At 36.4% G+C, this 13,904-nt stretch overlaps 1 protein-coding gene across 5 annotated transcripts in view; it reads right to left on the reverse strand.

The window, feature by feature from the left end:
- Nucleotides 1-13,904, reverse strand: part of LOC126733494 (diacylglycerol kinase 1) — a 390,145-nt gene that overhangs the window by 130,122 nt on the left and 246,119 nt on the right. For all 5 annotated transcript variants that reach the window (XM_050436806.1, XM_050436805.1, XM_050436807.1 and 2 more), the window contains 2 exons: nt 6,835-6,996; nt 6,533-6,649 (listed from right to left, as the gene is read on the reverse strand). In XM_050436806.1, coding sequence (XP_050292763.1) covers nt 6,533-6,649; nt 6,835-6,996 — 279 coding nt within the window. The remainder of the gene's footprint in view (nt 1-6,532; nt 6,650-6,834; nt 6,997-13,904) is intronic.

The raw sequence follows: 13,904 nt of genomic DNA on the forward strand, positions 1-13,904 counted from the left end.
ACTTTATTCGTCGTTAAACGAGGAGTTGGTAGTGTTTTTTGAAGGTCGAAGCAAATGGCCACAGTTTCACCTGCAGACTCTTGAGCAAGCTTCTTCGCCGGTCTTTTTTCTTCCTGTGCATTCAGTGTGCGGTTGATGAAATGAGAGATTAAATTCCGTGTTAAAAATCTCACAATAAAGCCACTCTTTAACAGGACGTTTCTCTTGTTCTTCACAAAACTGCAAATAGCATTTGTACCTACATTTAGGTAAGAAGGCAGGTATTTTTTATTGGGGTTATCCTTTCTACAATAGTGACTTGTATATCTTGGAAATCGGTTAATATGATCTTTGACCAGATCGCGGTCTTCGTCTAAAATTCTACTAGGATTTGGCGCCTTTCCTCTTCCATCAAGTATGACAAACCCGACATCTGTCTTTTTGTTAACGACTCGTGAGTATCTTCCGTTACTTATTTTTAACGTTTTTAAAAAGAAATCCTTGCAAACCCTTTGATTCTTCAAGGTCACACTAACAGATTTCAACTTATGGAATATTGCATTAGTTTTCCTTCTCAGGGGAGTTTCAATTTTAATGCAAGACGAGATAAACGCAGTCTGTAAATCCCAATTACCTAGTTCCCAAAAACCATCAAAAATTCGCCGTGCATCTACTTCAGAGATGTTATTACACTTGTATCGACAATCGTGGACAAAGTAAGTAACATTTTTAGCACCTTTGGCTGATTCCGATGTCCCACGTATGCTTTGCCGCTATTCCGCAACTTTTTTCGCACTTGCTTCTTATGGCCTTCTGGCCTTCTAACTCTCTTCTTTCCTTTATTTTTTATACCTTCAATAGTTGGACTGTTTGTGTGGCTCAGTGCTGTCAATGGCAAATCGTCACTGTCCTCAGAACCTCCATCGCTTGAATCATTACCAGGAAAATATGTTTTGTCAGCATCAGAATCGTCAAACTCTGAAAAATCTGAAAGTAAAGTTAGAAATTAATAGTTTTATTTTACGATTTTAAATTTGGATCTGTCTACTGTAAGGGATAAATCCCTGGGATTCGAACCCATCGAATTTTTAGAATGCAAGTCTAACATTTTACCCAAAACACCGTTTCACTTCAAACGAGGTTGCAGGCAAACAAAGTTTTTAAACCGTATACATGCTGCTGTAAGGGCAAACACTTCCTCTAAATTTACAACTTCGAACTTTACCTTCAACACTTGGACCTTGTCGATTTCTTAATACTGATAATGGCAAATCGTCACTGTCTTGAGTATTCCCATTGTTAGATTTTCTATCAGGAAAATTTGTTTTGGAAGTACCAGGCTCGTTAAAAATCGAAAACTCTAAAAGTAAGGTTAGAAATAAATTTCGGCAATTTAAATTTTTATACGAACATGTGATGGTTACAAATTAGTTAATAAAACAAACTTACCATTCTTCATTTTAGTAGAAAATACCAAGATTATTATTTGAAAGTCACTTTAGTCACTGGCAAAACACTAGAACGTATTCAAATATGCAAGCACTGTTTACTAATTTAATAAATAGAAAAATGGTATAAGTGCACTTGTATTACTTTTTCCCAAACGAAAAGACCGTTTAAGAGTTGAGCTTCAGCTACTAATTCATAGATGGCGCTAGAATGTTGAAATTGTGGGAACTTGTATTGCCCTCTCACTCACTCCGAGAGTGGAGGGGCGGCTGTCAATTGTCAGGATGTATTCGATCCATTATGGCGGATTAGATTGCACCTGAGTCGTGACAGAGACTGGTTGTAAAAGTCGTTGACTTCCACGTGTCTAAGCTACATAGCCGTTTACTTGTACGATTGGTACAATAAAGTATTGTTACCCGTTAACGAGTGTATTATTTTGGTGTTTAAGAGTATAGGATCTCTCGTCTGGTGACTACAAAACCTACAGTGGTGACCCCGACGTTCATATAGTAAAGGTTGTGCGTGTGCTGCAATTTAGCAGTGAACTAGTACGCTATTTGATAATTTTACCCTGGAACGGTGATGTGATCGCTCAGTTGTGTTGTTAATGAATTTTATTGAAAAATTGTGCCGTCTTCAGTATCCTTACCGCCAATTTTTCCCACCTGCCATTGTGTGCGTCCGGCTTTGTGATTGTTCGCACGAACTTAAAAATATACCTGGACTGCCAATTCAATGAAAGGTAAATGACCACTACTAGGGGGCCGCCATTTTGCGTGATTGTGACCTTTCGATGTTGGTCACTCTGACAAATTTTAATTGTGCCAACTGTAGGGAAACAAAACAATTAAAGTTTTTGAGAGGTTATGTTTACAAAAATACAAAATAAAAAGTTACATATAGGCAAGAATTTAAGATAGTTGCGTTAGATCTGTGATTTTTCTGGTACTTCTTTAAGAATTTCGTTAAAATTTATGAAAAAAAGTAATCCTCACCTGAAATGAGACAAAAGTTTCAATCAACTTGGAATAGATGCGTGCACTTTAAAATATTTGTTTTATCATTCTGATAATCTTGAATCTTATAAATCCTAATACCATGAAAATTATGATATTCATTTAAATTTTTGCTTGTATTTACTTAACAAATTCAGTTAAAAACACTTATTTTCTTTCTATTTTTACTATTACTAAGTATACTTTCCTTAGTTTTCTAAGTTTTACTTTCCTTCCATGTACAGTGTTTCCACATTAATAGGTACAACCATATATAAGAATCAAAATATAGATGATTTTATGAGGGTTTGTAATTATAAAGGGTTTATATAGAAAAAATATATTATTCTGTCAACAACTCAATATATTATTCTATTATAAACAACACAGACGGACAATTCACAATAATTCGGTTTTGAGAAACTGAACCAAATACCTTTAAATAAAGATCGTGATACAATATTCACGTATTAAATAAGGAGAAAGATACACCGCCTGTTCCAGACGATATATCCAAGCGTCGTTTACAAATCGTCAAAAACTAGGCAATCCGCTATACTCACACGTCAAATGTCAACTTCATTACCGTTATTTAATATATTTTTTGTTGGCAACACTAAAAATTTTCAGTGACCAACATCAAAAGGACACAACCACTATAAAAATGGCGGCCACCATGCAGTGGTCATTTTTGGGTATCGTGGCCATATGCATTAGCAGTCCAGGTATATTTTTAAGTTCGTGGATTGTTCGTATTGTTAGGCAGAATATTCTGGCGCGCAGTTGCTGCCGGTTGAAATTGTGCTGTGTGCAGCCGGCTTTTTGCAGTTCGACTGTTGGCCGCAGTTGTTGGTAGTGTTCGTACGGTTGCTGTTTGGCGGATGTTTGGCTGGTTGCTGTACTTTGGGACGCGACGTTTCGCCACTTGACTCTTGCATCTCGCCGTCTGACAGCAGGATCAGCTGATTTCAAACTTCAAACTTGTGATTGAGGGATCAGCTGATTTGATACTTCAGTGCAGTGCGTAAAGGTACAAAAGTTTAAATTTCTTTAGTTTTTTATTATGGATGTGTAATAATCATCCCTTTTGATTAATTATCGTCACTGTTTTTACTGTATTAAATATTGTGTTGGAAACTATTTTTAATTTAAAATTAGATCATACTTTTTTATTTTATTCATTTATTTCACATATAATATTCATTTTGTTGCCATAATGTCGGCTGAAGAGCTACAAGTGCAATTAGATCAAACTAATGCTCAACCACGTGATGTCAGGGACGCCCTGGCTAACGTTATTGCCGGTAATGGCCGTAATGAAGGCCGCATCGACGCTGTTTCGCCTAAAATTCCCAAAATTATAACTTCTGACATTGCGATTGGTGCTTCCCTCGAACAACTGTCTGAACCGATTGATGGAACGAAGCAGTCTTGGGAGCCTTTGGCATTCTATTCTCAGAAATTGTCCCCTCGGCAGACTCGATACAGTCCTTACGATAGGGAATTGCTAGCCATTTACGAGGCAATTAAATACTTTGAGCATTATCTTGAAGGTCAGGAGTTCAAGGTTGTGACCAACCATAAGCCCTTGATCTACGCTTTTCTTCAGCGTCCAGACAAAGCTTCTCCCCGGCAATCTCGCCAATTTTCATACATTTCCCAATTTACTACGTGCATTGAATACATTAAAGGTTCAGATAATGTGGTGGCTGACTGTTTGTCACGTATTGAGTCTCTTTCTCTACCCATAGACATCTCTCTAAAAGAAATTTCTGATTTGCAGAGCAAAGATGAAGAACTGGCAGAGCTTATTAAGACCTCCCCATAAAGACTTCTGTTTTAAAACCTTCGACTTTGGTCCTGACAAGACATCTTTATATTGTGATGTCTCTGGCGACTCCATTCGCCCCTTTATCCCTTTGCCATTACGGCGCGTGATCTTTGATCGTATACATAACGCTGCCCATTATGAAACCAAATCAACTGACAGGCAAATTCGCATGAAGTACATTTGGCCCGGTCTGCACCGTGATGTTGCACTATGGTGCAAAACCTGCTTAGATTGCCAGCATGCCAAGGTTTATAGGCATGTCAAATTTATTCCTGAACATTTTGTAACCCCTGATGGTCGTTTCGACCACGTACATATCGATCTGGTGGGCCCTCCAAGCAACGGCTTCCATTATATTTTGACAATGATTGATCGGTTCTCCCGTTGGGTAGAGGCCATTCTAATCCCGGATAAATCTGCCCAAACTGTTTCGCGGGCCTTTTATGATACATGGGTCTCTCGTTATGGGTCTCCCAAAGTTATTACCTCTGACCAGGGTCTTGAGTTTGAAGCCACCTTATTTAAAGCCTTACTTAGCCTTATTGGCACTCAACACATCCATACTACTGCTTACCACCCCGCGGCAAACGGAATGATCGAGCGTTGGCATCGTTGCCTTAAAGCCACTTTGAAGTGTCACAATGACAAGAATTGGACGCGGAGCTTATCCACGGTTCTTTTAGGGTTGCGCTCTCATGTTCGGGCATCGCCTGCTAAAATCTTGTTTGGCACAACACTTCGCATGCCTGGCGAATTCTTTCTTGAAGGGGATTTTACTCCTGATCCTCGCACATTCATTGAGGAGTTTCGTGAGTTTATGCGACTTGTCAGGCCTGTTCCAGTCACACATAACAACAAGAGGCGCGCGTTTGTTTTTAAAAATGTATATAAATGCTCCCCTATTTTCTTACGCAATGTTGTTGCGAAGGCACTCGAACGAACTTATTCCGGACCTTACAAGGTTGTTAAAAGACCGTCCGATAGGATGTTTGATATCGATATCAACGGGAAAACGAAACAACGGGTTGAGCTACTTAAGCCGACATATCTCATGTCTGAAGACTTGTTAGCTGACACACTTGATAGCGACCCTCCTTTAACCACCCCTTCGAGTCTAGCTGGAACCCAGGACTCGAATGGTGCTAGCAATTCGCCAGTCACCTCATCCAGTTTGGCTGGAACCCACGACTTGGACGGTCCTGGCGATTTGCCAGTACCAATGGTTAAAAAGGTTTTAAAAACTTACGCTCGTAAAAAGCAAGTGAGATTTTCAAATACATAATTTTATTAATCTTTGCATATTATAGTGTTTGTAACTTTGTGTTATTCTAATGTTGCTAATGCATAATTTTATTAATCTTTGCATGTTATATAATGTTTGTGACTTTGTTGAATTGTAACGTTCACACTAGGAGGGGAGTGTGTGGGGACTTGTATCGCCCTCTCACTCACTCCGAGAGTGGAGGGGAGGCTGTCAATTGTCAGGATGTATTCGATCCATTATGGCGGATTAGGTTGCACCTGAGTCGTGACAGAGCCTGGTTGTAAAAGTTGTTGACTTCCACGTGTCTAAGCTATATAGCCGTTTACTTGTACGATTGGTACAATAAAGTATTGTTACCCGTTAACGAGTGTATTATTTTGGTGTTTAAGAGTATAGGATCTCTCGTCTGGTGACTACAAAACCTACAACATAGAACTTGTACCATTTTTCTCCTAAACAGATATACTCTTTAACTATACAGTAGTGCACTTATCTCCAATGATGGAAAAATGTTACTTATACCACTTTTCCACTGACCCCCTCATTTGGCTTTTAATCCTTCAAGTAGGATTAAAAATATATATTAATCAAAAAATGAGTAATTTTTTACAATTTTGAACATTTTTGGTTCTTTAAACCAGATTAAAAATATAATTTTAGTAAAAAACTTTGAAATTTTTAGCATTTTTTTACCATTGAGAAAATTTTTGGTTTTCTCAGACGGATTAAAATTATTATTTTGCTCAAAATTTGACCTTCGACTCATTTTTGGTTCACTCTTCTTTTTCTTTCTCACGCTAGGACGGTCACTTTTTTCTTTATTAGTTAAAAAGAGACCAAATTTGTATGTAAAAATATTCAAAACAGAGTCCAAGTAACCCGATTTGCATCCTATCAATCAAACTTGGTTTACATTTTGTGAAAAAAAACTGCTACTAAGAGAAACATTGTTAACGTGCAAAGCGTTAATAATATTATGATTTATTATATTAAAAAAGCGGTAAAACTCACATTCTAATTTATCTTCCGGCCTGCCGGCTTCCAACAGCGATAAGTAGCACACGATATCCTTTAAAGAGACCTTAAGGCTGTTTACGAGGACCGTATTCTCCACTATGTGTCGTTCCTCTGGAAAAAGAAAATAACTGGAAAACAAATATGACAAAACGCGGAAATTGCTTTTGGATTCATGCCACGGGCGAAGTCGTCCGTACATTAAAATTGACTTGATAAAAATCTGTTCTTTCCCTTTTTTTTCTTTTTACTCCCGTTCGAAGTAACGTTTAGTAGGAGATTGGTTTTTTTTTCGTTACCTTCCAACTTGCCGTTGTTCACTAGCAGGGAATTGTTGGATTTTTTTGAGGAGTTTCGGGATATTTGACTGTGCGACGGGCTGGAATCGGCGCTTTTCTTCCCCACCGATTCGTGGCAGGAGTAGGAGGTGTGCGTTATTGTCAACATGGGATGGACGGATCCTGAAATATAAAAAAAAGAAAGGTTTATAAAAGTTTTTTTGGCTTCGATTCAAATTAAAATGTCGCTTAAAATGACTCGCTTTGTGTGGTTTTTCTGGTATTTAGCATCATTTAGCGATTTTTATTGTTTAGACCACTTTTTTTGTGACGGAAACCTTGAAAAAACCTAAATTTTTAACGGAACCCTAAACTCTAAACTAAAAGCAAAAGCAGTTATATGTGAATTGTTTATTAATAATCATACAAAAAAAGATAGACTTAGTAAGTAGTGAGTTAGTAAGCAAATGATAACACTAAGTTCATTTAATGCGAGGCATGTAATTGTTTTTTATTCCTCATCAACTAGATAATGTCAGGCTTGATAGAAGAAAATTGAATTCTCATGTCTGGTTAGGCATCCAGTCTATTGCGGTATTTTGTTTTTGTAGCTATATATGCTGAAAATCCCGTTTCACACAAATACGTTGTTGGGAACGGCAGAAGAACATTCAAAGCTTCTGTGGCAAGTTGTGGATATTCATCATGAACCCTACACCAAAAATCATTTAGTGAAATTGTTTTGAACAATGATACCATGCTTGTATCCAATGTCATTTCTAGAAATGATTCATAGATCTGAATTGACATATTTTCAGGCTTCTGCTTTTTAAATGAAAAAGGGTTTTGAATCCATGAGTTTATTTTCAGTTTTGTATTCTGTTCTTCAGGAAAGTAAGATTCAAAAGTGCCTTGCAGATCATTGAGATATTGCACCAATTCAACAAATATTTCATTTTGAAATATTTCTGTATCACTAAGTCTATGGTGACTAAGGAACTCACTTAGCAATGAAAATCTTTCGATTTCTCTCTTACCAAAACAAGTAATCCAAAAATCTAATTTTCTTTTAAAGGCAGTTATTTTGTTGTTAGCATTGAAAACTGTTGTCTGTTTTCCTTGTAGTGACAGGTTTAATTCGTTAAGTTTTCCAAACATGTCTGTTAAAAATGTCTAAATAACCAGCTTTTATCGGACAAACAGTCTTTAGAATTAAAAGAAACATCCGTAAGAAAAGCTTCTTAGTTCTTCTTAGTTATTCTGTTCTTAGTGCAAAAAGCGTTGTCAAAGTCTTACCCCGAGAAAACTATCTCACTTCAGTATGGAGCAATAGCGTTTTATGATCGCTACCATAATCTTCACATAATATTGAGAACAATCGGGATTGTAGTGGACGTGACTTGACAAAATTCATTATTTTTACTGACTCATCAAAAACCAATTTTAGATTTGGTGGCATTTTCTTAACCGCGAGTGATTGCAGGATGCAGTGGCTGGAACTACAATTTGGCGCTCATTTTTATTCGTGATATTGCTCCTGCTGTTCTACCTGTCATTGCATTGGCTCCATCGGTACAAATATCAATGCAATCATTCCAATCGAGTTGGTTTTCTTCAAAAAATATGTTAATCGTGTTAAAAATTTCTTCTCCGGTTGTGTTAGTAGGCAGCAATGAGCACATATGCAACTCTTCTGCCAGTGAATGTTTATAAGGATATCGCACAATTACTAGCAAGATGGCCAGTCCAGCAACATCAGTCGACTCATCCATTTGCAAGACGAATTTGTTATTTTGAACCCGTGAAATCAGTTCTTGTTTTATGTTTGCTGCGATATCCCCAATTCGGCGCGTAACTGTATCGTTCGAAAGCGGCACTGTAGAAAGATGCTTTACAGATTTTTCGTCGAGCATACATTTTGTTATGTCTACCACACATGGTTTTTTTTAGCTTTTCAGCGATAGTGTGCGCTTCTCCTGCTTGAGCAATGCGGTAACTAACCAAATACGATGTCGCATACGTCATAGTTTTTGGCTTCTTAATAATTGTTCTTTTTTACGTAGAAAAAATTCTTTTCTTTTGTTTTTGAAGTCGGGATGTACAATTTCTAAATGTCGACGTATCTAACCATCTAACCATCGAACTATTAGGAAGGAGTTTGCTGCACAACATACAAAGAGGTGAGCCGTTAGAATCAACAAATCCGAGATTAATGTATGATTCGTCATACTTCCGTTTTTTCATCTTTTGTGTGTCATTAGATGTTTTACTACTTGAACTTGAAACCATAAAACTAGAACTTGACGCCGTCATATCACCTTGATTTGAATTTGACGCATCATCCAACCACATTTTTTGCAACACCTTTAAGCCAGCGCTCCATTCTTCTTTAACACTAATATGATTTGGTCAATTTTATGACAAATAGTATCTCTTGACGTACGAAATACAAGATTTTATAACTACTACGAACAACAAGACAAGCGAACATAAAATACTGTGCGCGGTGTGAGTAAATTTTGCAATTTTGCGGTACGTTGCTTAATTAATAAATTCTCTGCGCCAAACAATCTTCCTTTCTAACCATTGAATCATCTCGAATTCCTCAGAAACTTCGGAGAGCCGGACGATTTTCTCCGAAGTACGCGTCGACGCACGAGCACGAGAAACAGCGCGACGAACCGAGGTCATTCGATTGCTTAAGCGGGCCCCAGACGATGTGTGTATGTGGCGAACGTTCGGCATTCGCGGTATTTCGCGGAGCGTGTGGGAGGTCAAGTGCGTGTATCATTCGGCATTCGGCCGCTATCCGAACTGCTATCGGTTTTCGGGCACGCATCAAAGGAGGTCGCGCTCATCCGCGTTAGCTCCCAGACGGTGTGCTTAGCTACGCACACTTAAATAAAACAAATGCCTATTTTGTCTTCAGTCAGAGTCGCGACAAGCTTAGCAGCGGGTGTTTTTGTATAATATTTTTGGTGAGTTGCCTTTTTAAGTTTTCTCTGAAAATGAAAATTAATATTATTTTTAATATTTATTGGTGTTATTTATTTAAGTTATTATGGAATGGTCTTATGATTTGGTGATTGAATTCTTGGATCTGTACGAATTATATCCCATAATATGCGACCCAAAATACCTAGACCACAAAAATAGGAACAAAGTTAGCGACGCCTGGGTGCAAATACATTTATCTTTTTCAAAGAAGGACCAAATAAGTGTCGCAGATCTAAAAAAGAAGAAAGATTCTTTAATGTCTATATTTAGAACCCTACTTAACAAAGTTAAAGCAAGCAACAAATCTGGTGCTGGCACAAATGACATTTTTAAACCAAACTGGTTTGCATTTGAAAAATTATAAAATAGCAGCGAGCTGCTTCCTAAAATAACCATATAGGCCGCAACCGCAGCCGCTTGGTCATCGTCACTATCCATACTTTTATTAAAAAAAACCACTACTACTTCTCTCCGCTACTGTTCTATAACTGAGGCCCTGTGGCGAACGTTTGCCAATAAAGATGCGATGTGGAATATATCCCGAATGCCGCAGCGTGTGGGAGGGTAGCCGAAGACGCAGTACGAAGGTAAAGTCCAGTTCAGAGATCTATTAGAATCTTTGATGTGTCGCAGATGCCGCACTAACTAGTCCGTGCGCCTATGTCATATTTATTTTTGCATGATATATATGTTTAAATGGTAAAATTTTATATTGCCTATCTATGAAATCATTTTAAATATACGTAAAACCGCATGTTTTATACTATTTTTTATTTTTCTTTCGAAAATGTCAATTTTTAGAAAGAAAATAATATCACAAGAAAATAATATCAAAAAATTGACCGCGGACTAAAATCCAAGCATTTTACAAAATATTTTAAACACTTCCAGCACTCACAGACTTGTCACCTCTTTTTAGCCAGTCTACTAAACAAAGATAAAACACCTGCGTTCTGGCGATTCCTACTTTAGGCTGTGCAAGTGATTTTGTATCTCTCTTTATCCCACTGATTTTAAGAATTACGGGGCCGTACCCAAATAAATTTTTGGGCAGTTTTTGTATTACTTTCGACGTGTTTTTAAAGAGATCTTTAAGGATGGGTCTATCACCTTTAATAGTTGGGAGGGGGGCCATGTGAGGTTATTATTTGATGTGTTTTGCCGGTTATGCTTTTTACACGTTTATGAAAGTTAAGAATTTATAATTTGGCCTATATTCGTCTAAATTTTTTGCAGTTTTTACTGTGAGGAAGTGTGTTTTTTTATTTTTGTTTGTGGATTTGTTTTGGTTTTATACCTAAAGACTTTAAAATGTTTCGACCCTGGAAAAATAAGCAGGAAAATTTGGCAAATGAAGAGGAAAGTGTTTGTGCGGGCTTATGGAGACCGTGGGTGTACAAGAAAGACAATAACATTTGTGATAAAAACAATAAGAGTGATCTGGACAGTGATTTAGACTTACATAGTTCTGATAGTTCTTTTTCTAGTATTGAGGAAGCAAAAAGAAGCAAGGGAAGTAGAAGCTACAGAGGAAATCAAGCAGTTTTAATACGTAATTGTTTAAGTACAGACGCCAAACAAATTTATCTAAATATCTATAACAATCTAAGGAATGATCCTCAGTTCACAAATGATTGTAGTGCTTTGCAAAAAACAGCGTTTTTAACAGGGGTTCCCTATAGTACAATATGCCTGTAAAAAAAAGGATTAAAGACAGAATAAAAAGGAAAGATGCAGGACAATCAAAGGGACTTGACACGGATATTGCCAAATTGCTAAGAAAAGGTGTGTATTCTAAATACAAAAACAATGAGGTTCTGACCATAGAGACATCTTATCGGCAAGGGACAAACATTTCTCAGTCTCAACCTTGCGGATACCTGATAAAACTTGGATTTAAGCTTAAGATGGTTAACAAAAGAGCTGCTATAATGGAATTGTCAAGTGGTGTATAGAATATTTGAGGAAAATTAAAAAAAATTGGGAGAAGAAAGATCCATATATTATTTAGCCGAAACATGATATGATACATTTATGATTGATGTATGATTTCCATTCTCTGGGAAAAAAGTCCCTTATTTGCCATAGTAAGAAAATCCTATTTTTATTAATTAAACAAGTTTAAAGTTTTGTTTTTTTCAGCTTACTGCCCCTGTTTGTCCTTCAGCGACACAATAAAGTATATATAATGTAATGCTCTAGTACCATATGCTGATGTGCGAGATGAAGTTGGAATCCATGGCGGCAACAGAGAAACTGTTTCCTTCCTTAATGGAAGAAACTGCTAAAGAACAATGGCAAAAAAACAGAATTTACAAAATTGTATTAACTTTTTGGGCCAGATTCAAAAGAGTGGGTAAATTTATAAAAGTATTTAGTATCCTCATTGTAGTCCAGTATACTTAAAATGTAGTGTTTTGTATAAGATTTTTAGTTTTTAGTATAAGCATTTATTTTTGTTAATTTTTATGTAATCTCTCCTAATATGCATAATAACTAAATACGAGGCAAACAAATTAATAAATATTACATTCAGGATGTAAAGTGTGTTTTTTTTTATAAGTAAAACTTGTGTCTTTTAAACGCATAAAGTATAGACAGCTAGATGATTTTTAATGTAAAAGTTTATTTTAAAAAATATACTTCCAATTTTCTGACTACATAATTACTTTTTATCAAAAGAAATTGGTACTAAATATAGAGATGCTGTTTATATGTTTTCATGAGTATATTATTATAATAATATATCATAATATGTATTAATTTAAAAAAAAAACTATAATAAAGGACATTGAATATGGCAGCCACAATCCCCATTAATAATCACCACCATGTAAAAATAAATCTCAATTCCCAAAAAAAGGAAATATATAAAATTTGAAGACAAACCAAAACATTTTACACTTTTGTGTCAAAAAGTAACTATTTAATGCCTTAATCCACAGAATAAATGGGCCTAAGTAATTCGTATCACCTATTCTCTCATCAAACTCAAAAATGCTTATTGTCAATATAAACATAGAAGTTGTAGACAAAGCCAATACACTGTACATTAAAGAAATCAAAACGAGAAACTAATTTAAAATAAAATAAAATTATATAAAACTTTGAAAAATACTTAAATGCTAATCATTAAAAAATTCATCTAAACTATAGTACGCTTTACTAGCAAGAAATATTTTCGTCCTTGTACGTAGGCTTTTTTCAGTCTTAAGTTGTCTTATTTCTAGTGGAAGTTTATTAAACAGCCTTTCTACCTCCATATATGATAGAGCTACGGACAAGTTCAAAATGAGGAATGGGTAGCCTTAACAAATAATTTTGTCGCGTATTATAGTGGCTTTCTAAGTGGAGTTCCTGTTTATATTTTCTAAAAACTAAGCAAGCTGTTTCCAAAATAAAAATACAATACAGGGTTAAAATATTATGACTTACAAAAAGCGGGCGACATGAGTCACGAGGCTTGGCCCCACATAGATATCCAATGGCCCTTTTCTGGAGTACAAACACTGAACTAAAAAGTGAATTTGAACATGAACCTCAAAAGCAAATTCCATATCGAAGGTGCCACTCGTCACTCGATAATCGCGAAATATGCAGATCTGGCGATGGAGAATTTAAGACTAGTGGCAATAACCCTTAGGGCGTAGCAGCCTGATGAGACTTTTCTACATACATTCACAATATAGTCTTCAAATTTAAGGAACTTGTCTATCGAACGTCTGTCTCGTCATTTAAAATTAAGGATATTTGTTTTGGAAACATCAAATGTCAAAAAATTTGCATCACACCAGTCTTTTATTTTTAACAAATCTGCACGTATATTTGAGAGCCTCCATTTAAGAAACATCAGAGTCGTGCCAGAGGATGGTGGTATCATGGGCAAACAATATAAATTTGCCAGTTACCTGCAGTTGTGGCAGATCGTTCACATAAATGAGAAAAAATAAAGGACCAAGTACTGATCCTTGCGGAACACCCACATTTATATTAAGTTCCTTAGAGATACCACCATTAAATTTGACAGCCTGGACACGATTTGATAAGTAGGAACGAAACCACTCAAGGGCAGTTCCTCTGAAACCATAGAGATG

This window comes from Anthonomus grandis, chromosome 2, assembly GCF_022605725.1.
Source record: "Anthonomus grandis grandis chromosome 2, icAntGran1.3, whole genome shotgun sequence".
In the NCBI taxonomy this organism is placed as follows: domain Eukaryota; kingdom Metazoa; phylum Arthropoda; class Insecta; order Coleoptera; family Curculionidae; genus Anthonomus; species Anthonomus grandis.